At 29.2% G+C, this 27419-nt stretch overlaps 5 protein-coding genes and 2 long non-coding RNA genes across 7 annotated transcripts; 3 read left to right on the forward strand and 4 right to left on the reverse strand.

The window, feature by feature from the left end:
* Positions 1 to 397: 397 nt before the first annotated feature.
* LOC123010750 lies at positions 398 to 1060 on the reverse strand. The gene is made up of 2 exons (XM_044407847.1): positions 910 to 1060; positions 398 to 856 (listed from the first exon to the last, which is right to left on the reverse strand). Exons 1-2 carry the CDS (start codon positions 922 to 924, stop codon positions 542 to 544), a joined length of 330 nt encoding a protein of 109 aa, XP_044263782.1. The 5' UTR covers positions 925 to 1060; the 3' UTR covers positions 398 to 541.
* Positions 1061 to 1118: 58 nt separating this feature from the next.
* On the reverse strand, positions 1119 to 1654 carry LOC123010752 (holotricin-3-like). The gene is made up of 2 exons (XM_044407848.1): positions 1518 to 1654; positions 1119 to 1458 (listed from the first exon to the last, which is right to left on the reverse strand). Exons 1-2 carry the CDS (start codon positions 1527 to 1529, stop codon positions 1153 to 1155), a joined length of 318 nt encoding a protein of 105 aa, XP_044263783.1. The 5' UTR covers positions 1530 to 1654; the 3' UTR covers positions 1119 to 1152.
* A 5008-nt stretch (positions 1655 to 6662) lies between these two features.
* On the reverse strand, positions 6663 to 7144 carry LOC123011057 (tenecin-3-like). The gene is made up of 2 exons (XM_044408321.1): positions 7005 to 7144; positions 6663 to 6954 (listed from the first exon to the last, which is right to left on the reverse strand). The coding sequence occupies exons 1-2, from the start codon at positions 7014 to 7016 to the stop codon at positions 6709 to 6711; spliced, it is 258 nt and encodes an 85-aa protein (XP_044264256.1). The 5' UTR covers positions 7017 to 7144; the 3' UTR covers positions 6663 to 6708.
* Positions 7145 to 16935: 9791 nt separating this feature from the next.
* Positions 16936 to 17670, forward strand: LOC123011060. Its single transcript, XR_006413125.1, has 2 exons — positions 16936 to 17254; positions 17297 to 17670. It is a non-coding gene; the product is annotated as an uncharacterized LOC123011060 (long non-coding RNA).
* On the reverse strand, positions 17214 to 19294 carry LOC123011059. The gene is made up of 2 exons (XR_006413124.1): positions 19167 to 19294; positions 17214 to 17554 (listed from the first exon to the last, which is right to left on the reverse strand). It is a non-coding gene; the product is annotated as an uncharacterized LOC123011059 (long non-coding RNA).
* A 5198-nt stretch (positions 19295 to 24492) lies between these two features.
* On the forward strand, positions 24493 to 25090 carry LOC123011056. Its single transcript, XM_044408320.1, has 2 exons — positions 24493 to 24632; positions 24694 to 25090. The coding sequence occupies exons 1-2, from the start codon at positions 24618 to 24620 to the stop codon at positions 24982 to 24984; spliced, it is 306 nt and encodes a 101-aa protein (XP_044264255.1). The 5' UTR covers positions 24493 to 24617; the 3' UTR covers positions 24985 to 25090.
* A 727-nt stretch (positions 25091 to 25817) lies between these two features.
* Positions 25818 to 26538, forward strand: LOC123011964. Its single transcript, XM_044409698.1, has 2 exons — positions 25818 to 25916; positions 25972 to 26538. The coding sequence occupies exons 1-2, from the start codon at positions 25890 to 25892 to the stop codon at positions 26536 to 26538; spliced, it is 594 nt and encodes a 197-aa protein (XP_044265633.1). The 5' UTR covers positions 25818 to 25889.
* The last annotated feature ends 881 nt before the right edge of the window (positions 26539 to 27419 follow it).

A 27419-nucleotide genomic window follows, 5' to 3' on the forward strand; every position in this document is an offset into this window, starting at 1 on the left:
ACACAAAAATAATTTACATACCTTCACGCACTTCATTCACAGTGCTAACTGCATCTATTAATTTTTCCTCCTTCTAAAAAGCAGTACTTACTTAATGTTTAATATTATTAAGTAGAATTTGTTACCTTTTTAAGGTTTTTTATACCAAAAACCATGGTGATTAAAAAAACAGTAATAATAATAATAATCTAAAATTATTGTTATTAATAAAAATAAAAACAGAAAAATAATTAATAACTAACCTTCTTGGAAAACATATTAAATCTTGGAGCAAAAGAAGCTAACTATAAGTGGTGTCTTTTATACTTATTCCTTCCTTAATTATGTTTCTATCTATGCAAATTCCGAAGGTTGGAGAAGAGCACAAATTGGAGGAAATGAAAAGAAAACAAAGGTATTTTTATCAATTTTTATTATGCATACAGTATAATCTTTAGGTACGCACAATAACTCCAATACTGATAAAGCAATAAGTACTTACAAAAATATTTTACAGTCCAATAATCATAATAAAAAATACAAAGTCGTCGTCATAGTACCATTAAAATTTCCTCCCACTTCTTCGGTTATTCATCATCGACTCCTCCATCTTTTTCGGTTCTTCAGTTTCGCTTTCTGTCTGTGCTTCAGTTGGTTTGCTTTTTTGGTTCAAATCAATCATTCCTGCTTGTTGTAAAATACCGCGGCATTCTAGAATTTTCTTAGTCATTTCTGAAGCGTTTTCGGGATCAGGAGTTTCGGAATGATTTTCATCAGATTGTTGGCGAGTTTCAGTATTTCTACTGCGGACTTGGGTGGTTTTTCTCACGTTGTCAGCTGGAATGGCTATAGCAATAGCCACCAACGATAAAATAACCTGTCAATTAAATAAATTTTTAGATAAAACGACATCATTTTTGCTCAACTTACAAAGTATTGACGCATTTTACCTCTTCTCAAACTAAATCAAACACATTTAAATAATACATCAAACAGCGAGTCCTTAAATAGAGACAAGAGGATACCCTTTACGGGTGATTTATTCCAACCTTTTTCTGATGACTAGTGTGCCGAATTGTAAAAAAATGAATGAATCCACAGCGTGAATAATCAAAGAACAAAAGAAAAACAACAATAGATTATTTTTGTAGCGTTTATTTTACTTTAATACATCTAGTAACCGTGGCTTTGATAACCTCCTTGATGGGCGCCACCGGTTCTGCCTCCATGGTAAGTGCCTGGATATCCCCCAATGTTGCCATGGCGACCACCACCTTGACTGTTGGCAAGTCCTCCTTCGCGGAATGTTCCTCCTTGACGTCCTCCTTGACCTAAACCGCCTTGTCCTTGACTACCGAAACCACCCTGTCCTTGACTACCGAAACTACCCTGTCCTTGACGGCCTAGACTTCCTCCACGACGCTCATTTTCGCCATAAGGGGTGGCCGAAATAGCAACGACCAAAACTAAGAGGATTACCTACAAAGAAAAACAGTAGATACTTCCAATACCTACCAAAAAATAAATTGTTTACTTACGAAGTATTTCATTTTTGCAGAGAGTCTGACTTGCTATCTTGGTGACAACTACAAAGTGGTGTTCTTGTCAAAGCTTTATATAAGACGATGATAGGTGATAAGAAAATTATCGTTGGTTACGAATGTTTTGTTATTAAATAATTAATCTACAAAGATTACTTGGAATATCTTGTTGGAATAATTTTGACCTACAAATCTCTTTTATTTTAATTTTTTTGACATAAGCTTTATGAATAAACAGTCAAATTATTATTATTATTTTAATGATATGTTTTCATTTTCGTAAATATTTTCAACTAATAAATTTAATACGTAAGGCTTGTTACAGTAATCTCATGGTATTAATATTTGTTACAGTAAAACCTCCCTTAACGGACACCTCTAGATAACGGACATTTTTGTAGGAACGTAATTAATACATTCTGTACAAAAAGTACCGGGAAAATTTAAGTAAAATAGTAGTACGTTATTATTGATCAATTTTTATTTGATTTTTTTCAAACTAAACTCCATCTGAAGCGACACACATATGCCAATGTTTAACTCAATCATCAAAACAATTCTCAAAAAACAGCTTTCAGTTGTTTCTGCGAATTTTGTTTTATGTATTTTATAGATTCAAAACGCCTTCCTTGCGGGACGGGACAATTCAAGTTTAAGGAACAGGAAAACGTCACATAGGGCCATGTTATAGTAATATTTTTTTAATTTTTCCCGTTTATCGTAAAACTGTGTCAAATAATACAATCTCATGCGCTAATAGTTTTGTCTTTGTTGTAACTATGCGAATGAGTGAAACAAAATGCAAACGGTCAAGCGTAGCTGAAAATAGGAGGGACCACCAGTCGTTCTCAAACTATGAGACGCCACTAAGCTAAAATTTGTTATTATTATTATTACTTTTTTAATAAATTAATAAGTCTTGTATGTTTTCAAGGAAAACAAAATGTTAACAGTCTGCTTATTTTATTAAACATCCATTCATTAATTGTCAATTTCTCGTGCCAAATCGATTCAAAGTATCACAAATTGCTTTATTTCAGCCTAAAATTAAGATTGAAGCAATTATATTTATAAAATACATTAATTTTGAATTATTTCTGTATAAAAATCGATCAATATTGAATTAAAAATAACTCAAATTGCTTTATTTTGAAAGAGAACCAATATTTAAACTATTATATTGTTGTAATACTTTGATTTAGGTTGATTTCCTGCTTAAAACTGAGCCAAATGCATTGGAAATTAATCAAATCGTCTTATTTTGAACAGAAACGACGAATAAACACTCTTCTGTGCTCACATCGAGCAAAATTGCCGAGTTTTCTGGCCTAAAATTCAGCCAAAACGATTGGAAATTAATCAAAATAGTCTTGTTTTGGCCGGAAACGACGAATAAACACACATTTCTTTGTTTTCGTTTAATAAAACCTTGCAAAATAATGTATTTTGTCAAATAAGTATTAAAATTACGGTTTCTAGACAAAATGAGACGATTTGATTATATTCCAACAGCTTTTCTTGGATTTTATGCCAGAAAACATCTCTCTTTTAAACGACCTAAGTGCGAGAAAGACAAAAGACCAGAGAGTGGCATAACGTTTATCTTACTTACTCCTACCTACTTACTTGAAGAGCGAGAGAGACAACAAAGTTTTATGACATTCGGGTAAAATTAAAAGAATTCTACCATAGCTGAATACGATGATGCCATTTGTTGCGTTTTTAGCTAAAATCTGGCCTTTTCCAGCGAATATTTTTTACAAACATTTCATAACGGCTAAATAATGTTACTCTTAAACTTAAGTGACGATTTGCAGTCAGCATTTCTTTGATTTTTTTTAACATTTTCCACCGTCTTTGCTGTGGACGATCGTCCAGAACGAGAAAAATCGGTGAACTCTTTCCGGCCCAATTGAAATGTTTTGTACCACTCATATGTTTGTGTTTTTGACATACTTGAGTCCCCAAAGGTTTTTTACAAAATTTTCAAAGATTTAGGTACTACACGAATTTTTGTGGGCAACACAAAATTTCAAACAAATTCTCTGATCGGTTGTGGAATCCATAAAGAAAAATCGCAAGTCTGACTTAACCACAAGTTATGGTAAAAATGATTTTAAATGAACCACATGACCTATAGAGGTAAAATTTGACTTGGTAGGAGAGTATGGTTGTACCAATATACCAAACAATAATTATTAAGATATCTTCTACGTGAACTCTTTAAATCGAAAATTCCCGATACTTTTTTTACAGAGTAATACATAGGAATGTAATGTGAAAAATCCTCTCTACAACGGACCCATAAATGTCATATAAATTTACCTCTTACAACGGACAGACCGACAGAGGGGTTTACTCTAAAACAGGTACCAAAGTCTACTCTAAAGGAGGTACAAACAAAAACACTCCGCCACTGGTGCTGATCTCACGGTTACGACCATGGAATTTGTAAAATAAAATGGAGATGCCATTTCGTCCTCAAAAATACAACCAGCAGTGTACAGCTAAATGTTTTTGTTGTATTACCACCTACTTACCCACTTCAGTAATAAGTAATATAAATAAAAAATAATAATTTTATCAGTAAATGTCAACTGTTTTATAAATGAACTTTTATATAAGATTCAATGATTTCATTAATGAGTTGCAGAATACAGAATAACTCCAAGAAAAACTTGTTAGTTAAAGTAATGGACTTCAAAAACATAATCAAAAGAACTTTTGGTTTAAACAAACAAAAATTAACGATTTTTTTTAAATACCTAAATATGTTTTCCTCTACTTTTTTTTGTAATGCTTTTAATATCTCTTTGTATTTTTCTTACTTTATTTTGTTATTTTGAATAAAAAAAGGTTTTCATTTTTTTTATTAATTTTGCACACCTCCCATTTGGGGACACCTCTTCACAACGGACAATTAAAGATTCCCCATCGGTGTCCGTTGTTGAGAAATTTTACTGTATTTAAATAATAAAAATGCTGCAAATGTGTCTTGTACAGACAGGCTGTTCTAAGATTATTTAGTATTAATGAAATGTTACTTCTGTAATACACCCCAAAAGGCCTTATTATTTTCTTATTTTATATACTACAATAAATTTAAGAAGTTTATTTGAAAAGTTAAGATTGGTTAAATCTAACAAAAGCATCATTTTTAATCAATTCATGACAATATTTAAGAAAACGAAAGTTAAGTTATAAATAATTTTACATTTTATGTTTTTTTTGTAAAGTTTTTATTTTTAATAAGCGTTCTAACTATTGTAGGGCTCCATTATTCATTTTAAACATGGCTATGGCTACAAACTAAATAATTCGTCAAATCAAATATGTATAATAACATATTAAAAACTCTATTGTAGACTAAATTAATCAATTTTCACATTAACAATTTTTATTCTTGCCGGCAAGTTGTCCTCCAACTGTAAATTTTTCTTTATTACATTTAAAAGTTTTCCATAAGAAAAAGAAACAAAAATGGAAATTGCATTTTTTAATATTCATAGATATGTACATAACCGAGGCGTTTGAAATTAGAGTAGCCTATCTCATAAAATTTAAACTTAGTTTTACTTTCAGACCAACTGCTTATTGTTCAAATTTTCAGTAAAACATTGACCAATCGTTTTAATTATGTAAAAAATATATACGGTAAAAGATTGAATTTGAAATAAAATAAAATTTTACAAGTAGAAATTTTTAATTTTTGTAGGAATTTCACCTAATATTAGTCAGACCACTCTAATTCTCAATGTCTCAATTGTTTTCATGCATTTTGCATTACACTGACATGCTATTAGGACATTATGTTATTAGGAGTAAAAGTGATATTTTATGTGGCGAAGCTGAACGTTTATTTTGCCGAGCCACATAAACCCTTGACTCCAAATAACGTACCTACACGGTGAATATAAAGTATGGAACCAAGCAATTTTTTTGATCATTTGTTTCCAGAAAATAATAATTAATATAAATTAAAGTAATATAAAAAATGTGATCGCATTTTGAGAATAAAATTTTGTTATGTTTTTGAGTTAGGAATGCGATTTTTGTAAAAATCTTCTTTTGAAAAAATTAAATATAAAGTAGATAGTTGTAATCGTTAGATCATAACCTTCATGAGAAAAATGGTTTTATAGTGGGTTGCCATTTAAAAAAAATATTTTTTTTGTAAAACTCAAAAACAAAATAAAGTTTCGAAAATTTTTATTCGTAATAATAAAACATCACATTTTTATGGTACTTTATCATTTAGTTTTTCAAAAAAATAAATAGTTTAAGCAAAAAACGTTTGGTTCCATACTTTTTATTTACTTGGAATACTATGTTATTCGCAAACTTTTTCAGATGGAGGAAGGAGCAACACAATAATGTCATTAATGTCAATAATTATCAAATCATAACAAACGTCACGAGTCAGTTTCAAAATTAATGTTGAGATTTTCGAAAGTGTTGATTGATTTATCAAGTGAATAAGTAGTGTAGTCATAAATGTCAGGTAATAGTGAAAAACGCTTAAGCGAAAAAATAGTATTTTTACTCCATGTCTGAAAGGTAAAACTTTTACTTGTATCATTTAGTCATAAAAGCGTTATTTTTCTGACATTTGAGAATAAATGTCTAATTCAACTTCTCGAGCTTTGAAAACTCTTTGAATACTTTTTTTGTTCGTATAAACATGTATTAATCCTAAATGTTTTTTATGTACACCATTTCTAAATTCGTAACTTTGTATGAAGATTGAATTGCGGTTGAAGAAGAGTATGAATTTTATTGGTGCTTTTACACATAGTTAGTTGTACATACATAATGTACATATCTACTGTTGTTGTTTCCAAAAATTAGTTTATAAATTAAAAAATAATAATTTGTAAAGTGGTTTAGTATGATTTTTTTATTTTTATGTATTTTTATAAAAAACTTTTTTTTTAATCAAATTTTTAACAAGATTCTTTCTCGGGTACCAAATTATTGTAGTATATTTGGAAAAACACACTCCACTTCTTGGATTAGGCATATTTACATAATTTGCACAAACAAACAGTGCTAAGAATTGACTCCAAGTGACCCAAATCAGAAAGGTCAAGATAAGAATAAGAACTTACAAATCTACTGACTGAGTCAAAAAATGAAACCAAAAACAATTAAATTCGTTTTATTTACCAAACAACATATAATTTTACATTTAATGATGACCGCCATGCGTTCCCTGATCATGAGTTCCACCACCAATTAGACCTCCTTGGTGACTTCCTTGATGACCCCCTTGATGTGTACCATGGGTGCCATAATCATGAGTGCCTCCTCCGATCAGTCCTCCTTGGTGGCTACCGCTACTGCCATGATGGGCAGACTCGCCAACACCGTGCCCAGTGTGGTGGTCAGGACGAGGAGCTGCAGACACAGCCACCAACAAAATAAGACAAATGACCTAAAATATGAAAGTTAACATAACATACGCTGAAAAAATATAAAACTTACAAGTGTTTTCATTGTGAAACAATTGCTTTGAAACGGATAATAACAAGAACTATGGAATTGAGTGAAGTTGGAAGCTTTTATATTTTTTTAATATCATTAAAAGAGTGTTTATCGCTTGTGAGTGTAGAAGGATAATGTGATAACCTGTTAATTGTTTATGTGGAATTTATTCTAGTCTGTATTTATTTATAAATTTATGTGACCACAAGTGTGATAAACCATGTTTTTGACAGTATACAGGATGTTTCGCCTAAACCCCACTTTATAAGTATTGGGAGTTGGAATAATCGTATTTATTTGAAAATTAGTACATAGCCATAAACCATTAAGTACCCATAAATGAAAATATTTTCAAGATGGCGACACTTCCGCTTATACCAAAAGTCGGTCTCAACTTTCTTATTTTAATGGAAAGCTATATTTTTTACTGCGTTTTTGGATCAATCGGGTTATTTTAAGGGAGTTTTCATCAACTTTCCCTATACCTACATTTAGCCGTTTTTAAACTATTTGGAGTTTTTCAAAAAATTTTGGATCTGCACCTTCCACTTTAAAAATCGGTAACTCTGCCGTTTTTTAAGATTTTAAATTTGTTTTTTTTTGGCGTTTGAAAGAAAAAGCTTAGATCCTTTTTCTGGTGTTTTGGAAAAAAAATAACATATCCCAAAATTTTAAGGTTACTTTTGTAATAATTCAATTACTCATAACTCAATTTTTTTAAATGAAATACCCCAATTTTTATTTTACTAACTAGAAGAGAATTTAATTGTTTTCACATAGTTTGCTATGGAAATCAAAAATGTCAAAATTATTTCTCAATAAACGTCGACAGTGATTTGACAAATAGTGCCAAAATATGGAGAATCAAAGTTATGCAAACTTAATTATTATTGATGCGATCATTATTTAAAACTAACAAGTAAGAAAAATTTATTTTTGTTTAATGAACGACATGATAATTTTGTTACACTCTCCATAAATACAAAATAAATTAATTAAATCTAAGTTTGAGTATCTTTGACTCTCCATATTTTGGCACTGTCGACGTTTATTGAGACACAATTTTGACATTTTTGATTTCCAGGGCAAACTATACGAAAACGGATGTGGCTAGTAATAGATTTTCGGCAGTCTTAACAAAAAGTCACCATAAATTATTAAATTTAGGTAGGTATAGGGAATGTTAATACAGATCGATGCAGAATTCTCTTCCATTTAGTAAAATAAAAATTGGGAAAAATTGAGTTATGGGTATTTGAATTATTACAAAAGTAACCTTAAAATTTTATGGTTTGTTATTTTTTTTTTTTCAAAATTTGAAAACACCGGAAGAAGGATCTAAACTTTCTCTTTCAAACGGCAAAAAAACGAATTCAAAATTTTAAAAAATAGCAGAGTTACCGATTTTTAAAGTGGAAGGTGCAGATCCAAAAAATTTTGAAAAACTCCAAATATTTCAAAAACGGCTAAATTTAGGTATAAAGAAAGCTGATAAAAACGCCCTTAAAATAACCCGATTAATCCAAAAACGCAGTAAAAAATATAGCTTTCCATTTAAAATAAGAAAGTTGAGACCGACTTCCGGTATAACCGAAAGTGCCGCCATCTTGAAAATATTTTCATTTAGGAGGACTTAATGCATTATGGCTATGTACCAATTTTCAAACAAATATGATTATTCGAACTCCCAATACTTTTACTGTGGAGTTTAGACGGAACACCTGTATTTCTAATTTATTAATTGTAGACTTATACGTACACAGGTGATTTACCTTAAGGTCAACCACGACACTGATATAGTGATGTTGCCTAAAGAAAAAGAGCCTATTTTTTTCTAACACACAAATTTAATTTTTTTATCTATGACAATTATTATACAGTGAGCGGCAAAATTATGGAATAATCTTATTTATTAAAACTAAACATATTTTATTCTGACAAGAATGTTCGAACAGGTTAATTTTCTTTTTAAAAAATACAAAATTTTCAACTCCCTAAGGTCACTCGAATTTTAAACTATCGAATATTAAACTCTTGCTGTCTTAATCGCTATATTATATTAGTCAAAAATAATTTTAGTAACATTATACTTAAAACTTTATTTTGTAGTCTTACAAAATAATAGCTTTATAATGTATAAGTGAATTATATTTTTTTTAATTTGCCGATAACATAAACCAAGATTATTTATGAGTACTTATATAATTGTCTAAAGTTATGTGTAACATATTTATTGCTGTTTAATCGTAAGTAATAAGAGGGTCATCCATCATAATAGGTGGGTTATTATTTGCAGTATTAATTGGATTGGGTACATCATGGGTACTACGACCATCCGTTATGATGTGAAAGGCATCATTTATTCTGTCGAATATGACGAAACGTTTAACACGTACTTCTGACGGTGAAGCTCCTTCAAAAAGTTTAGCACCTGCAACCTGAAAATAGTAACATTAAAAAAGTATTTTTAAAATGTCAAATATTAATAATTATTACAACAAAAGACCGCACATTTTCATGTAACTTCTTTCAAATTTATTTTATTTAACTTGTGACTGAAATCAAAATACAAACTTGTGTATTTCCAAAAATGTTTTATTTAAAATATCATTATTAATACGCTACAAGAACCCAAAGGCAAAAGTAATTATTTTTAAATTTCAGTGTAATTAACAAAAAAAATTAAAGATAAATATGGCATTATGTATACATTAATATTGAATGATGAGCTAAAAGTATGTAAGTGTATATCCTGAATAATGCGGTTTACATTTTAAAATCAGTTATTTCGAAAAAATTTTTTTTTTCAAACAATGGCAAGTGATTTATAGTTTCAATAATAATAATTTTATTTTCTGGGTTCTTGATCAAGTGGAGGTTTAAATGTCGTTTGATAGCTCTGTCCATTGTTAAATTTTTGTTGGTGGTGTTGTCCAAAAACAAGAGTCTGTGCTGCAGCACCAAATCTGTCAAACAAATTGGAAATTTGCCCAGACGCTTCCGATATTACAGTAATAGAAATAAAAGTCTAGAAAAGTCGATGAAACTGGTTACACTTAAAAAATGATAATAAAATATGTTCTTACCAAGGTTAAAATAAAGAAGATGCGAGACATGTTTTTTATTTTAGTAAAATTCTTCTTCTTCACTAAAATAAAGAACTGAATGTATTTTATTGTGTGTAGGTATTTATACCCAAACAACGCATATTAAGTGATAAAATTATAGCACAAGTAATTAAGCTATCATTTCAAAAATTCCCGAGGGATTAGTTAGGTACTTCTGTTTAGAGAACAGAGACAAATATGTATGACGCTCATTTTTTGCTATGTAACCTAAGGTATGTGTATCCTCTAACTTTTTTATTATCAATGTAAGCCACGCTTTTATTGTCATTACGACTGACGTTTGAAACTGAAATTTAAAAGTTTTAGTTGTAATTTATTTTAGTTGAAATTATAAGTCTTGCTATAGCCATTGCCACTTCTGTCATTATCCACAATGATTTTTCTGTATGAAAAAGTGCATGCAAGCACGTAACTACAGGGGGGTCTGAGTGGGCCATGGCCCACCAAAAATTGTGCTGGCCCACCCTTTGGCCCACCTGCTTCAAAACGAAAAATTGATTTTTTTAAATAAATCTTATTACTGTTTATACAACTTTAACATATTAGTTTTTTTTACAGAAGTATCATTTCCCAGACCACTAACATTGAGTTTTTTAAGACTGTGCTTGTTTTTAAAACATGGTATTATGAGATTTATTATCTTCTGATGCTTAGTGTTATTTCAAACCAAATTACAGTTGCCTGTCAATTTTTTTTTATTGAAATTATGTGTACAAGTACATTTGTTGTTTATAATTATTATATATGATACATTTATTCGTGTACATCATATGTTTAATTAAATTTAATAATCAAAGTCAACATCCCCAAATGGTCCACTTCCAAACTGTCCACCTCCAAACTGTCCACCTCCAAATTGTCCCCCTCCAAACTGACTACCTCCAGACTGACTACTTCCAAACTGGCCACTTGAAAACTGTTCACTTGTGAATTGTCCACTTTCAATTTGACTACCCCCAAATTGCCCACCTCCGAATTGTCCACCTCCAAATTGACTACCACCATATTGTCCGCCTCCGAATCCTCCGCTTCCAAAAGAACCAAAACGACTCTCAGTTTGTGTTGGTGGCGCTGCTAAAGCAACACCTGCTACACAAAATACCTAAAAAATATGTTAGCAATTAAAAAATAAAGTGATTTATTTATTTACAAGTAAAAAATAGTGGACAAAACGTAACATTTTCAAGCGAATTAGAAAAACTTAATGAACTTTTGTTATTTATATAATAGATTCAGACATTAATTTGTACCACGTGACGCCTTTAATGACCAAATTTGGAATTATTGTAGCTCATTACATGGAAGTGATTATATTTTTTCTAAATTCCCATTTGTTTAATGTTCCAACGATTAGTGATGTTCTTTACAGTAAACATTAAAAACTTTGAAGGAAATAAATAAATAGAATCCCTAAGATTATTAAAAAAAAAACTTAATCAGCCTGTATGTATAATAATAAAGTGTTTTTATACTAATGACTATGTGTCTCCATCACATTTATTGTTGCTAATTAATACATTAATCAAAAATTTTAAGTTTGTCATCAAGGCACAATGCTTATGTTTGATTGTATTATAATTAATGATTTATGTTGCTCGCAAGCTCACTCAGTCATAAGCTATAGGGCTCGTCCATAAAAACCTATTTTGTGTACTTATAAATAGATATTAAAGCAAACATTAAAAACCGAGTACAGAATGCCACTTTTACAACGTGAAAAAATAGTGTGAATGTAAATTTTTACTTTCCAATTTAAACTGAACACGCAATATGCTTCATTTTGAAAGTCTTCCTCGAAAAGGTTGTAACCAATTTACTAAAGAATAAAAAATATATTTAGTCACTTGATATTAATAAGACCATTCCAATTTTTTATTTCTGTATATTATCTACTCTAACTGTAAGTAATTAGCAGTGATGAAAGTAGAACTTATTGTTTTCTCCTTTTAGCGTTAAACTGTGAATAAGTTTGAAAGTCTTAACGTTTATAAAAGAATAAAAACACTTCCACCTAATTCTTTAAGTTATTTTATATGTTTTTGTCCACTAGGTTGTACCTAACCATAAAATGGTGAGTAGGTTTTTTGTATTTACCTTAGAGAAAAATGTAACACAATACTTTTTAGGCAAGTAACGCATTGATACTGTTATCATTAGCTGTGCTAATGTTGGCAGTGACTGCACACTTACCAGTTTCCAACAACATTAATACTTTGAACAAAATATCAATTTTTCGGGAGAAACGGGAATTCGACACTCGAAATTTCAACGATTTAAGCGTTTTAAACGATGGAGAAGAGAACAATTCAATAAATGTTTTTGAAAGAAAGAGAAGACAAGTGGATACTAACGATGGTGATTTCATTAGTTTTAGACAAGGATCAAGGAGAACATCTCAACCGACTAGAAGCTCCAAAAGGAAAACGACAAAAAGAAAACTAAGGTGGTATTATTAAGTAATTCTATAATTAAACAGAATATAAGAAGTATTACTTACAATAATCGATTATTTTTTAACAAACTTAAGTAAATCTAATTGTTTTATTTATATTCTTATATGTTATTTACAAATTCTAACTTGAATAAAATAAAAGTTGCTTTTTGTATTCAATAATCTGTCTTTCCATGTATTATTAATCATGTTTGGAGATAATGCTATCGTTATTCTTAACCAGGTTTGGATTTAGTTTTAAGAAGAAATTACATAACATAATGATAGTCAAACATTGATACTTTTCAATTACATTAGTTGTAAGTTTTTTGTTGTTTTATTTTTGCAATGGATGAATTTTTTATACATATTTTGTTTGTTTATGTTTTAGTAAAAATGGTTTTGTAAAAAAATATTTTTGTTTTCTTTTTAAAAAATTATATCTAATACCTATACAGGCTGCGCCAGAACTCGCGCCCCAGAGAAAAATTTTAAGTAAGGGTAAGATACCAGGAACATGGAAAAAAATTCTATCTGTCAAAATATTTTTACATTTATTTTTGGACATTTGACATTTTTTTATATCTATTTAATGATACTGATGATCTTGTATATGTTCTTGTACAATTATTTAGTAAAGGGACAAAAATTTTGTCAGTAAAAACCACAAATAACATTGAACAGAGTTACAATTTAGGATACAGCTTCCTTGTTTCCTCTTTTAATAGCCTGTAGCAAAAAAACTTGGAAAATTATTTTTCATACAGAAATAAATAGAGTCAAAGTGCAAAATTTAAACCCTAATAACTTCGAAATTTTTATAGATAATTTTTTTTTGTTCCTGGTATCTTACCTTATATGGTATTTTTCTCTGGGGCGCGAATTCTGGCGCACTCTGTATATGATTCTATGATATATGATTATAAAATCTTTAAAAGTATTGGTGCTAAAGGTCACGTGACTTTTTATAAAGGCAATGAAGAAATTATTCATTTTTAATAACACGTAACACCTTTTTGCATAATTAAAATTAAATTTATTTGATGAATCAGAATATCTTATTTTTCCATTATTGGTACTAACTACATTACCTATACTACATCAATAATTCTTTTACATACTATATATAATTAAAATTATACCAAATAAAAAAATTCCCTTATGTTTACTGTTTTACGGAATAGAAAAGTTGAGCCAAAGATTACATTACTGACATTATTATAGTTTACACAAAAGGACAAATATGTAAAACTAATCAAACATCATCAAGAGTAAAACAATAGCGAATTCTCATTCTCATTTTAAAATAGAAAATGATTGTTCATTATTGATCTTTCAAGTTAGTACCAACCTATTAAATTGAACTTGAAAGTACAAAACTTGATAAAAATAATTCTTTCTGTCAACTCACAACACACAAGAATAGCTGGTTTATTCGAGAACATTAGTATTAATTAACCAACCGACTTTTGCAAACTAATATTTTACGTTTACACATCTCATCTATAAGGTATATAAAGCTTTTGTTTGGTTTTCAGACATCAGTCCCGTCATAAGTAACAACTAGATAGTTTCTGTGTTGTGAAAATTCGCAATATGGTACATAAATGGTAAATTAATAATATAGACATCTTATTTTATCACTTTTTTAGGCAGCGAGTACTTTTTTATTATTAACCACAATTCTAATAGCTTTAACATCAATACTTTCTTTACCCAATCACAAAGAAAACTTAGAAGAACGCCAGGAACGATCACTTGATCCAAATTTTGTTAGACGGTACAATCACCTTAAATATGAATATAGAAATAATCCATTAGCTTTCGATTTTCTCAAATATTTTCTAAGAAATAGAGGACAAAAAAGGGAAAGAAGGCAAGTTAATAACAGATTTGTGGCAAACAATGCAAATTTTGGCAACGGATTTATCACGTATACAAATCCAAACCTAGCATCGACACCCCGAACAAAAAATAACAAGAGAGATGTTATCAGAAGAAGAAAGTCTTTTAGGCCCCAAATGGTTTTCTTCTAAACAGAGCGGATTATAAATGAACTAAAATGTCTTGCCTACAATTTTACAAATTTTATTGTACATATAAAGTGTTTGAAAATGTTTTATTTTAAGAACAAATAAAACTTGTTATTTTAAATTGCTAAATTACCATCATTTTCCTTCTCCTTACTTCTCACTCTGCTTTCTTTTAAATTTTGCAGTGCATGTAATATCTTCTTTTGCTTTTACCATAAAGAAAAATGTTTATCTTAATTTTTAACATACAATTTGTTTCATTCTTACGTTTACATATTTATCCTACATTTCAATTAATTTTTAACATTTTTGTTTTTACTTTTATGAAGTGTCCTCCTACATTTACAACTTTACACAATTATACAAGGTGCGCCAGAACTCGCGCCCCAGAGAAAATTTTCAAGTAAGGTAACATACCAGGAACATGAAAAAAATGTTTAAAAAATTCTATCTGGCAAAAAATTTTGACATATAATTTTTGACATTTGACATTTTTTTATATCTATTTAATGATAATGATGATCTTGTATATGTTTTTTTACAATTGTTCAGTAAAGGGACAAAAATTTTGCCAATAAAAGCCACAAATAACATTGAACGGAGTTACAATTTAGGATACAGCTTCATCTTTTAATAGCCTATAGCAAAAAAACTTGGAAAATTATTTTTACAACAGAAATAAACAGAGTCAAAGTGCAAACTTTAGTAACCTCGAAATTTTTATAGATAAATTTTTTTAACATTTTTTCCATGTTCCTGGTATCCTACCTCATATGGCATTTTTCTCTGGGGCGCGAGTTCTGGCGCACCCTGTATGTTTACGCATTTACCTATTTTATTTATATAGGTATATTAACTTACTCTTTGTTCTAAAAATCTTTAATTTAGTAATATTATTACGTTGTTTCTTGCTCTTTTCTAGGATTTTTTGACATCTCACTTTTCAGTATTATTTGAACGAACTTATCTCTGATCTTTTGTTGTTTTACTATACATATAATTTTGCAAAAACTCTATTAACTTTCAATACGATGGTTCGTCCACAATCAAACTTTTATGAAAGCTTTGACGCCAAATTAAAAAAAACACCCGTTACAATGTACAGTTTTTAAAGTAGTACTCCTAAATTTGAATTGATCATAAAATAATATGAACTTTATTTGTTAGCTAGCAACTCAGAAACGACTAAGCTCTTCATTTTCAAATTAATAAAAGTATTTTCTAGTTCACGAAAACTACGTGTTGCTATTTGCTTGTAATAGTCATAAGTCCTTTTATTTTTATCATTGTTGTGATAGCCTCTTACTCCTATGTTTTAATCAATTAAAACTGTGAACATGAAATCATACGACATATTTACACAATTATGAAAATGTGTTATATGTCAACAATTTATCAGATGATAAAAACTGTCTGCAACTGAAGGATATTTATAAGTCAGTTTATTTCAAATCACTGCTCATAAATTTTATACAAAAACTTTGATTCGTCCTTGCTTGAAGGCAAATTTTCAACTTGTAGTCCGTTGTTAATTTTGCATCAATAGTAACCTGTTCCTTTTAACAAATTTAACAAAACATGATGAAATTAAAGAAAACTATAATCATTCAGATAAGTTCCGTTATTTTGGCTTCTTTTGACCTCTACTATCTACAATTGGCAGATACAACTCGGACTACTCGGTATAAAAACCTTGTTTTTAGTAATAAAACTAACACTAATCATTAAGTTAATAAACTAAACAAAACAAATTTTATTCCTAAAGAGTAGATAAGTTAGGTGTTTTATTATTTCTACTTCAGGATCGTTATATTCCTGTTGACGAGAAAAATATACAATAGTCCTTTTAATAAAAATAACATATTTATTATTAATAAAATTATTTGATAAAAACATTCTTACTAACATAAAAAAAAATAAATAAATCACTTAACTAATAGAATCTTGAATAATTCCATGGTCTCCAATAGTAACCCCCCCAGTAATTATAATTTTGCTTGCTTTGTGGTGTTTTTCTTTTATTATATTGTATTCTTTGAACTTGTCCCTTTCTTCTCGAAGCAAATTTTCTTCTTGATGCAAATTTCGGCAAAAACACTTGTTCAGCAGTAACCAAAATTTCATCATTGTCATTCCCACTTTGATCCATAACCTGCGATAACGATTCTGATAGTGCTTTATTTTTTCTTGTCTCTGTTTTGCATTTTACACCACTAATTATACAAATCAAACAAAGATAAAAAATTATTTTGGCGCAAGTTACTCTAAAATTCACTATCAACTTATTCATCTTGTGACCAATATACCTTTTAATTATTTTGTACCTCGTTTGGTCCGAATTTATTCCTTAAATAGTCTAGAAGAAGAAGGTTAACAAAGAACTGCTTTATTCTGGTTTTTCAGTTTGTTTGTACACGAGTGACATCGGCATTATACAGTTTCAATTATCACAAGAAGGTGATTAAACTTTACAAAAGGTGGAGTCTGATGGAGTCACATTTTCTTTCGGTTATTTTAGCAAAAATTCTTGTAATTAATGTTAAACTGTATCGGCGATTGTCAGATGCTGCATAAGAGGCCATGGTCGTGACATTTATTACAAAAACAACAACACGAGTCTAGCTAAATAAAGTTCAAAATATTTATTTTATATTAAATGTAAGTATTTATTTATTAACATGTAATTACACACAAATGAAGACAAAATTATAGAAAATATGAAGCTCCTACTTGTAATTTGAGAAGTCATAGACTTTAGAATCTATATCTTTGACTTTGTGTTCTTCTATAAGTAAATCGAGGTAGAAAGACGGCGGATTCAGCAGTGTCCATATTTTCTCCACCAGTTTTTTCACCACTATGCAAGGTCGATGAGGTTTTTACATCGTCTGTTGGTTTTGTTAAAACCGGCATTACCAAAGCCACTACCATCAAACAAAGAAGAAAACGTTTCATCATCTGCAATTATATTAGAACCAAATATTTGAAATCAAAACAAATTGTAAAGATTATTTTTGAAATTTTTTTATTGTCACTTATGTTCAAAAGTATAACCAAAAATTAAGTATGACAAACAGCCATAAAGAATTTTAATATGTCTTTAGTACAAGATGTTTATTTTATCTTGTCTTTCATATATGAAATTTTGGTACAGGATAAAAACAGATTTATAGGTATAAAAAAATCAGTTTAGTGTTTCTCTTCTGAAAGGCTATGAACATGGGCGTCGTTACAAATTTTTTTAGAAGGGGGCAACCTCATCGCGGTTTAAAAATACATATTTTATTACAAACACAAAAACATGTTATACAAAATAGGAACATAAAACCATATTTTTTTCTAACGGAAATTGTAAATGAAACCATAAGACAGGAATCTCTAAAACCATAAATTGGAGTATAAAAGTGTAAAAGTTAAAAAAATATATAAAAAACAAAAAAATATACAAATTATAAAAGTTAAGCATAAAATAACACAAATCAGTAAATAACATGAACTAATAAATACTAAGAAAAATGTAACACTTGGAAATCAAAATATAAAATAAAAACTCTTTCAAAATACATTCAAAAAAGCAATAATCAATAGAAATAAAAAAATTAAAGAAATAAAAGTTTTAAATTTCGTTTTTCTCAACCAAAATCGTCTATGATAAAAAAGTTAAAAAACGTTACTAAAAAAATGTTTAAAAAACACGTTGCAAAATGAGCGTGTTTTTTACTAGACGTGTGCAAAAAACAGCCATTTTGAATCGTGTTTTGTACAAGATTTTTTCCAATTTGGTTGTGAAAAGCATAGGCATCAAATTCGAATTTAAAATCTGTGATTTCAATAATTTTCCAAAATCATAGTAGGTCGTGATGTCATATTTTATAACTAGTGATAAAATTAAACACATTTGACAACTAAAATGACATATCACAATGGTTGATTTTACAACAAAATTGAAAAAAAAAATAGTTTACCGCTAACGAAATAAAACTTATTCCGAAAAATGTCTTAGGCTAACTTCCAGGGGGGGGGGCACATGCCCCATCTTGCCCCCTTCAAACGATGCCCATGGCAATGAAACTCAAAAATAAGTCCGATTTTTATTAGTAGGACCCATAGCTAAAGATATAGCAATTTATGACTATAATATTTTTATTTTGCCAATATACAGGGTGATTCTTAAATAGACCGACAAAATTTTATCACATCTTCCTCAGGATAAATGGAGACAAACTTTACCCTTTTTATGTTTATACCTTTTAGGGGCAAAACCCCCTTGATCCGTGCCACTTACGGCGTTTATGAATTGTTGCAATAGTCAAGTACGTTAATACCATGGTTACCACTACCTGTGCTAACACATCAGTGGCGTACGCTTTACTTGGAAAATAAATTTAATAAATTTTATTTGAAGAACGTTTAAACAAAGAATTTTTTAAATATTTTTTCCAGCATGTTCTCATTTGATACTACGAGTACCAAGGATAAAATTTTGTCGGTCTATTTAAGAATCACCCTGTATTATATCGCACAAACAAATTAACTGGAATAGGGTATGTAATTAACATATAATACTTACGATTACAAACAGTGCGTTTTTAACTTTGTACATGCAAAGTAAAACTGATCTATAATACTTTTTATAAACAAATATAAATCCGCATTGATAATACAAATTGTGATTAATAAGATTTTTAAGAAAAGCAATAAAATTAGTTGTTTATTTTTTTCTCAGACTCGTTCTCAGAGCTCACAATTTCCAAGTAATACAAAATTACTAAATACATTCCTCCAAAAAAATTTTGATTAGAGACAAAATAAGAATTGTCACATGTCAACGATAACAGTGTTATCATATTATTAATTGTAATAATTATTTAAAAAGTTAATGTGATTCACAGAGGTTAAAGTTACCCAAGAATCTGTTGTTAAATTTAATAAAGATCTTGCAATTTTTTATTTCTCGACTATTTCGACTTTTATTTATTTTTGGGCGATTGAGCTCTATTTGATTGTTTATCACTTCTGTTTCCAAGACAGTAAGTTGTATTTACTCGTTTTGTTGATTGTTGCTAAGTCGGTTTGTATTTAAAAATGTTCTAGAACAGCAAAGTATTTTGCAAATACTTTGCCGTTTTAGAACATTTTTTAAATATTTTATTTAAAAAAATTAAAAAAATTATTCGCACAAAAAAAACTTACCGTTCTTGATGTGTTAGGAGTTGAGATTTAATTAGAAAAAATATTCGTTTTTTAGTTCCGCTTCGAATGTTATAAAAATAAACAGGGGTCCCAATTTAAAATAAGAAAATTAAAAAAATGTTCGTTTTTGAAATACGCATTGAATGTTTTTCAAACATTCTTCATAAATGAGAATCTTGTTGGTCTTTTTGGCAACATTTTAGTAATTCTCACCAAATTCTCCAAGGTTTGACATTTTATAAATTAAAGTTGAAGTGCTGTTTGGTCACTATGTTTAATTTATTAATACAAAATATTTTAATATCCACGTTATCTTTGAAATGTAATGTTGGTTGCATCAAAGATTTTTTCAGGCTCATTATTACTCGTGGGACACCTGTATGTAAGTTCAATAAGCAACACTGAAAACACTGTTATCAAATATCAAAATAAAAATATTCCTGTTGGGTCGTTTAAATATTAATTTAAAAAACAGTCTTTGTTTTCGTTGCTACCTAATTAACTTGACAAATATCACAATTATTTACCGTTACCCAGAATAATATAAACGGTATTAAAGGTTGCCTATCGCTATCTTTACAAAGTAATTTTCAAGATTCATTTGCAGTTATAATAAGAAATCAACTATGTATTATTATATGCCGCAAAACATACCTACATAAAATCTTGTTCTTCTAAAACTTTTTTACCGACTTATCACTTACTGTGAACTAAAAAAAGCAATTTTGGGTGGTAGATGTTAATTTTTTTTATACTTTTTATACTTTCACCATTGTATTGTTTTTTTTATAAACAGTTTAAAACAATGCAGAAGCCGGTAAATCTGTGAAGACGTCGGATTTTTAATTTTGTGCGACACATTAGAGACATATTATTTGTTTTTTTTTCTTGTCTCTCTAATACTCTAATACATTTTGGAGAAAAATGCCAAGTAAGATAAGATATCGGAACATGTAAAAAATGTTAAAAAAAAAACTTAGAAACCACGAGAGTTTAAATTTTGCAATTTGACCCTTCTTATTTTTAATAGAAAAATAATTTTACATGTTTTTTTGCTGCAGGCTATTAGAAGAGAAAACAAAGAAGCTGTATCTCGTTAACTATGTTTAAATTTATTATTTATGGCTTTTACTGGCAAAGTTTTTGTACTTCTACAAACTAATTATGAAAAAACATTTACTTATAAGATCATAGGTAACATTAATAAGACATAAAAAAACTGAATGTCAAAATTTTTTTTAACTTTTTTTTCATAGGGTAAACCAGGGTGATCGGTGAATCGTGTAAAACGATTGCACGATTGCAACGATTGCACGAAAGTGCAAAATTTAAGCTCCCATAAGGTTGAAATTTTTATAGATAAAATTTTTTCATGTTCCTGGTATCTTACCTTATATGGCATTTTTCTCTGGGGCGCGAGTTGTGGCGCACCCTGTATTTTATGAAAAAAATTATATTTTTATTTTGTTTACATAAACAATTTCTTGTGTTCTACAGAGCTCAATTTTTTTGTTCACCATATCACCATGGTTTACCTTATTTATGGTTAGAAATATTTATCTTACTTGACATTTTTCTCTGAGACGCGAGTTTTGAAACAGCCTGTATAGGCTATAGCAGTTAGAGTAAAATATTTTTATTAAAATTAAAATATGTATTATAAGATTAAATACAACTTATAATTCAACTGTTTATTATTTTTAAATAGTACAAAAGGAATAAATAAGTATCAAATAATATATCACATTTAAAAAAAAATATAAATAAAAAATACTTTTACTATAAGCCCAAAGAATTAAGCGACAGTAGGAAATCGATCGTCTTGATTAAAACCGTTACTGTATCTTCTCCTAGGAACATATACTCTTCTTCTTTGACTTTGTACTCTTCTGTACGAATACACTGGTCGGAAGTTATAATACATGGTGTTTGCCGTATTCATAACCTCGCCATCAGGATTTTGATTGATCAAGTTAAGTGAAGTTTCTTGATTACCACTATTCCTTGGGGTTACAGGCATACCATAGATGAAGGGCACGATCAAGACAATCAAAAAAACACATTTCAAAATATGTGCCATCTGCAGTTAAAATATATTTAAATAAACTATCCCTAGTACAATTATAAAATCACTTACTTTTTAAACGTATGTTTCTGGGTCAAATATCTTCTGCTTCTAGTAAGTTCAAATCTAGACTGAGAAACTAAAAGTGTGGTAAGCTAATTTATAGTCAGTTTGTTTTTAGAGGAACAGAATCACATTTTCCAGAAAAGACATTACAAATTTATGTTTACGAAACTTGTTAAGACATGCTTAAATCTATAAGCGCAAACTTGAATGATTCCTAATTATTTGATTAGTAACAATACTAATTAGAAATGTTAATTATGGAAAACAAGTGGCGTCTTGGTGTCCATATATGCGGTGCCATCAAAACATTTTTTAACGTAATAAAATTGTGGCTGTTTGAAGAAAATATTTATTTTATTAATTTACAAAATATGGAAATTTTACTAAGCAACATGAAAATGTCATTGTGACTTTTACTTCTTTTTTCCACAATTTTCCTACTTTGTGGGTTGTTTTTGTTGTATTTTGAATGTTACAAATTGTGTTAGTGGTATGTATCAGTTGACGGATTTGAACGATAGCAAAATGTTCTATCGGATATTTCACTTCATCGAAATGGTCAGTATGCCTAAATTAAAATTAAAATTGAATTACATTTTTCAGATGATTTTTGGCATTTTTAATGGACTTGTGTCTCTTACGAATAACTCAACAGTAAAAACGGTGTGTATTGTGACTGCTTGTGTCGTTTTTGAAATCCTTATGTATGTGGTACTGGGAATAACTTGCGTTTTTATTTCTCTAATTATCCAAATTCATGATATTATCGAAAATAATCCAGAAAAATCTAATAACAGTGTAGAAGAGGACAATCAAATAGTAATGAATGTGAAATAAAGCAACACTTAAAATAAACTAAAATGTGTATTGTATTTGATGTTTGCTTAGCTGTAACAGCAAATGTTCCGTATATTTGTGAAAACAATTAGTAGTCACTGTACAGTTTTCTTAAATTGCATTTGTGTCTCCGAAGCAAGAGGAATAATTGATTTTAAACTAGAAATTTTGTCTGGCGAGAAAAATAGTTAAGTACATTCCCATTATACCTAACTCAAGTTGGATGTTTCCTCAATTTCTAATGCTTTAGCAACAGAGATTTCTTCAAACTATCTATCTTAAATTATTCTTTTCAATAAGATTAGTCCATTACTACAATAAAATAACAGACACTTCAATATTTACATATTATAAATATTTTTTCATAGAAAATAATTTAATATTTACCTAAGTGAAAAAATATGTACTAATTTTAATTCATCACTCATCAACACATAACCTTTCCTTCAACATTTTATTTTTAATTAATGAAGTTATAATCTACATTCTACATAATTTAAAAATGTAGCTCCTATACAGGGTGTTTACGGTCTTGAGGTTGCAATTTAAATGAGATGGTATTTACGATAGAAGAAAACTAATAAGCTACATAAAACAAAAATTTACGTTGTGAAAGGAAATAATTCATTTTATATTATTTGTTTGAGAACTGCTGCTGCGACTGCAACAATGGCCATTAGTGTCATTCCTTGTGTTTCACTGTAAATCATAATCACAACAACCAATTTATTGGTTGTATTGTTCATAAATTTGGAAAAAAACTAAGAAAAACGAATCAAACCTATTGGAAACCAGTTCACTAGAAGAGACGTTACAAAAGATCATCGAATTTTGACAAAAACTAAAGCAAAAGCAAATCAAATGATGACAGTGTCAAAACTATGAAGTGACTTTTCTCTTTCATTGTCATTTTATTTATTACAACAATACAATTTTATCTAAACAAAGAAATAATTCCAGTGAGCCTCAAACCATGTACCAATATTTTGGAGTTAAATAACTTTTTTAATAATAACAATTGTGTGATTTTGTTTCTCGATGACAGTGTTTCTGTACGGTTTTATTACTAGGTCAGTTTTCAAATCCAAGATCGTAAACACCCTGTATTTATTTTATTATTTTTTTAATAAATAAATCAGAACTAATATGAACATTGTAAATAGAAGTATTTTTGCTTAAATATCAGTTGGACAAAAAACTATTTTGATGCAATAATGACAAATTGTTTACATTTGAAAAAAAAGTATCAAGAGTACTCACTATGTTATGTATATTTTACGATGGATTTCATAATCGACTTTTAAATTAAATTAAAAAAAACAAGTGTGCAATTTTAGACAAATTACCTATGTGATTCATATCATAAGCTATTTGCTTATTTACCTACCTACCTACAAAATTGATCATGCTCTCTAATTAATTCTGCTAACATGAAACCATTATGAATAACAGTTATCAGAATAATGTGTTATGTGTTATTTCCATTTTTAGTTCGGAATCACAATTTTTTAAATTTAAATCAATAATAACAGCAACGTTTAACAAAAATTGATTTAAAGTTAATTAAAAAGGAAATTGTCTAAAATGTGTACCAGCAGTAAGAAATCCTAAAAAAAATGTGACAAAAATAAATGCTAAAAATAGTTTCTTCTGAGTTTTTTTTCATATTATCCAGTCAAAATAACAAAAGGTGACAATAACTTAAATCAATAAAAATGTGTAAGTGCTTTTCTGGAAAAAATCAAGTATGTATAGGTAATTCCATTCTTAAAATTTCGTCTCAAAAGTATATAAAATGCTGGCACCAACAAACATGCAACAGTTTGAAAATTAAGTGCATCAACGACAGATCAAAGCAACATGAAGACACTTACAGTAAGTTAACATTTTGTTATTTAAAATTGTAGTCAATAACATTTATCTTTTTGTTTAATAGGTGAGACATCTTTTTGCATTTGTTGTATTACTAGTTTTGGCCATGCTATCACACTCCAAATCTATAGCACCACTAATATCTAAGGGTGAATTAGCGACAGTAACCCCAAATAAAGAAACAGTTTTACCGATTCAAGCACCCAATGATAAAACCAACGAGAAAAAAGATGGAGAAATTATGGAAACTGCCAATGCGATTGTTTTCAGACCTCTGTTTGCTTATAGAAGGATGCAAAGTCAAAGAAGAAGGGTTTATGTGCCCAGAAGAAGACCTAGTTATTATTACTATTAAAAAATTAATGTTTAGTTTTAATTTATTTATTTATCTATTTATTTAATCTTATTTTTTATATTGAGTGTTTGTACCTCTCTACGATAATAAACTTGTAATATTTTAATACTGACATACATCTTCTTAAAGTTATTTAATATTTATTGTCTGAAATTAAATAAAAAAAAACAGTTGTTGGATGAGATAACCCACGACCACAGATTTTTAATACTACTTACTATTATTACCTATTTAAACCTATTTAAAATAACCTATTTAATTAAATAAAAGCAAATTTCATGAATGTCACAATCTCGCTAATAGAAATACAGGATTAGGCTTTGGCTATTACTTATTATAATTGCTATAACGCTATAAGTAATCTTGCAGATGTTACTTAAACAAGATTTTTTTAAATAAAAATAATAAATAAAATAGTGACACAATGGAAATAGAAATGTCCAGAGATACACATATACTTTATTGTCACTTTTTAATTGCTTCCATTTAATGTACATACCTATATGTTAAAACCAAGTAATTAACATATACTCTCCGTATTAATTTGAAACATCTTTTAGAAATTACTGTATCTTGAATAATATTAACCTTTTTCTTTTTCTTTTTTTAACCTTTTGGTATAGACAAGTATTTATTTAATAAAATTACATTTCATAAAGTAGTTTACTATTACGAGTATTATTCTTTGTTATTTTTTTTATTTTGGAATAATAATTTGGATTAGAAAATTTAACAAGGTGCAATAGAAAGTACTTCCCTCCAGTTTGGGATAACCGAAAGATGGGTCATTCTAATGACTATTTAATGTACCTATTCGCCCTTTCGTAGTTATAAAAGAACGTAATTCCGATTTTGAGTTCATTTAACATTGCTATTCTTGTAAGAAGCATTAGGCTTTAAATATCATGGAGTGGTTTAACTTAATATTCTTGGTAAACATTTTTTTTTAATTATTTTACATCAATTTAATTGTTTATTTTGTCACAGTTTGTCGGTTTGAGTACCGTCTCCTGCACAATCTACAGCACCGAAAACGAAGACGGCTCATACACCATCGGCCTAAACTCAGACTCCAGAGGCGAATCAGCAAGTTCAGTAGTGGCACTTTTAAGCAAATCCGCTGGATACACACTAAATGATGATTATCAAAAGCAAGTACCAGAAAATTATTTTCATCAAGAATCCCTAAAGGAACAACCAGCACTTGAATCACGAGGACTCCTAGAACCGCATTTAGAAATCTTGCAGTTGATAGAAGTTTTTCTCAAGTTTAAAGGAGAAGTGTTTTCCCGACTTCACGGCCTTGTGACTGACAACTACGATCTTATTCGCAGTGTTTACTCAACTCTCATCAACAAAATCGGAAATTTGCATTCTTTCACACTAACTGGTATCAGAATTTTACGGAAAGTTTTGGAATTTGCGACCGTTTTATTTGGTCAATGGCAAGTTAATTTGCCATCGTTTTCACCGGATTTGGGTATGGGAAATGAGGAAAGCAATCCTGGGGCACCGTTCAATTTTAGAAGAAATGGAAACTTTTTTAGAAATTAAAGTTTAATAAAACGTTCAGCTACAATGTAATATTTAACTTAATTTAATTTAATTTAATAAAAAAAGAATAATTGATAGTAGTTATCCATTGTATCCAAAATTGTAATGAATTTGTGGTGTTTCAAAGTCTTCCCAGTTGTTTCCGTGTGGGTATATTCTTCTTCCCGTCGATTTAGAGCTGTCAATTGGTCGTCTTTCGTATTTGTCGTATCCTAAAGCTTGTCTTGCACTTGGTATATTTGTAGGTGTGACCTTAGGGCCATAATTTATAGGTTCTTCAATGTTGGCACACTGGATTTTGTAAAAAAATAAAGCACAAGAAATGGAAATCCAGTATACCTAAAAATAACAAAACATTATTACATTAATATCCTTGCATGTGATACGAAAAAAATAGTCGTGTGCAAGCCTATAAAATTTTCCGTGAGATACTTAGACTTCTTGGATATTTTGTATTTCAAAGATTTGTCAAGATATAGCAAAAATCGCACTTCACTCGTACTTTCAAATTAATTTAAATTTTTTTCAATGAAGGGAATAAATGAATTAACGTAAATATCGTAAAAATTGTAGCAATATGATTGGACCGTTTAAGGTCGGCCATTAAAATAATGTAAAAAACCAATCACCTTAGATTTTTGGATTCATTCAAAATTTAATGCAATGATATGATTGGTCCGTTGGAAGTCGGCCATTACACAGGCCATTATTGTAATGTGAGTAACCATGGAGAAGATAAACCAATCACTTTAGACCATTTTTAAATTCAAAAATTGTCCCCCAATTGGTTAATTCTCATTTGCATACATTCGATAATGAAAATTGTGTGCTTTCTGTGACGGAGATTCGTACCTTACGTTTCGTTGTACTTGATTGGGAAA

This window comes from Tribolium madens, unplaced genomic scaffold (assembly GCF_015345945.1).
Source record: "Tribolium madens isolate multiple individuals breed KSU strain unplaced genomic scaffold, Tmad_KSU_1.1 Scaffold_91;HRSCAF=231;Tcas5.2_LG7, whole genome shotgun sequence".
Lineage (NCBI taxonomy): Eukaryota > Metazoa > Arthropoda > Insecta > Coleoptera > Tenebrionidae > Tribolium > Tribolium madens.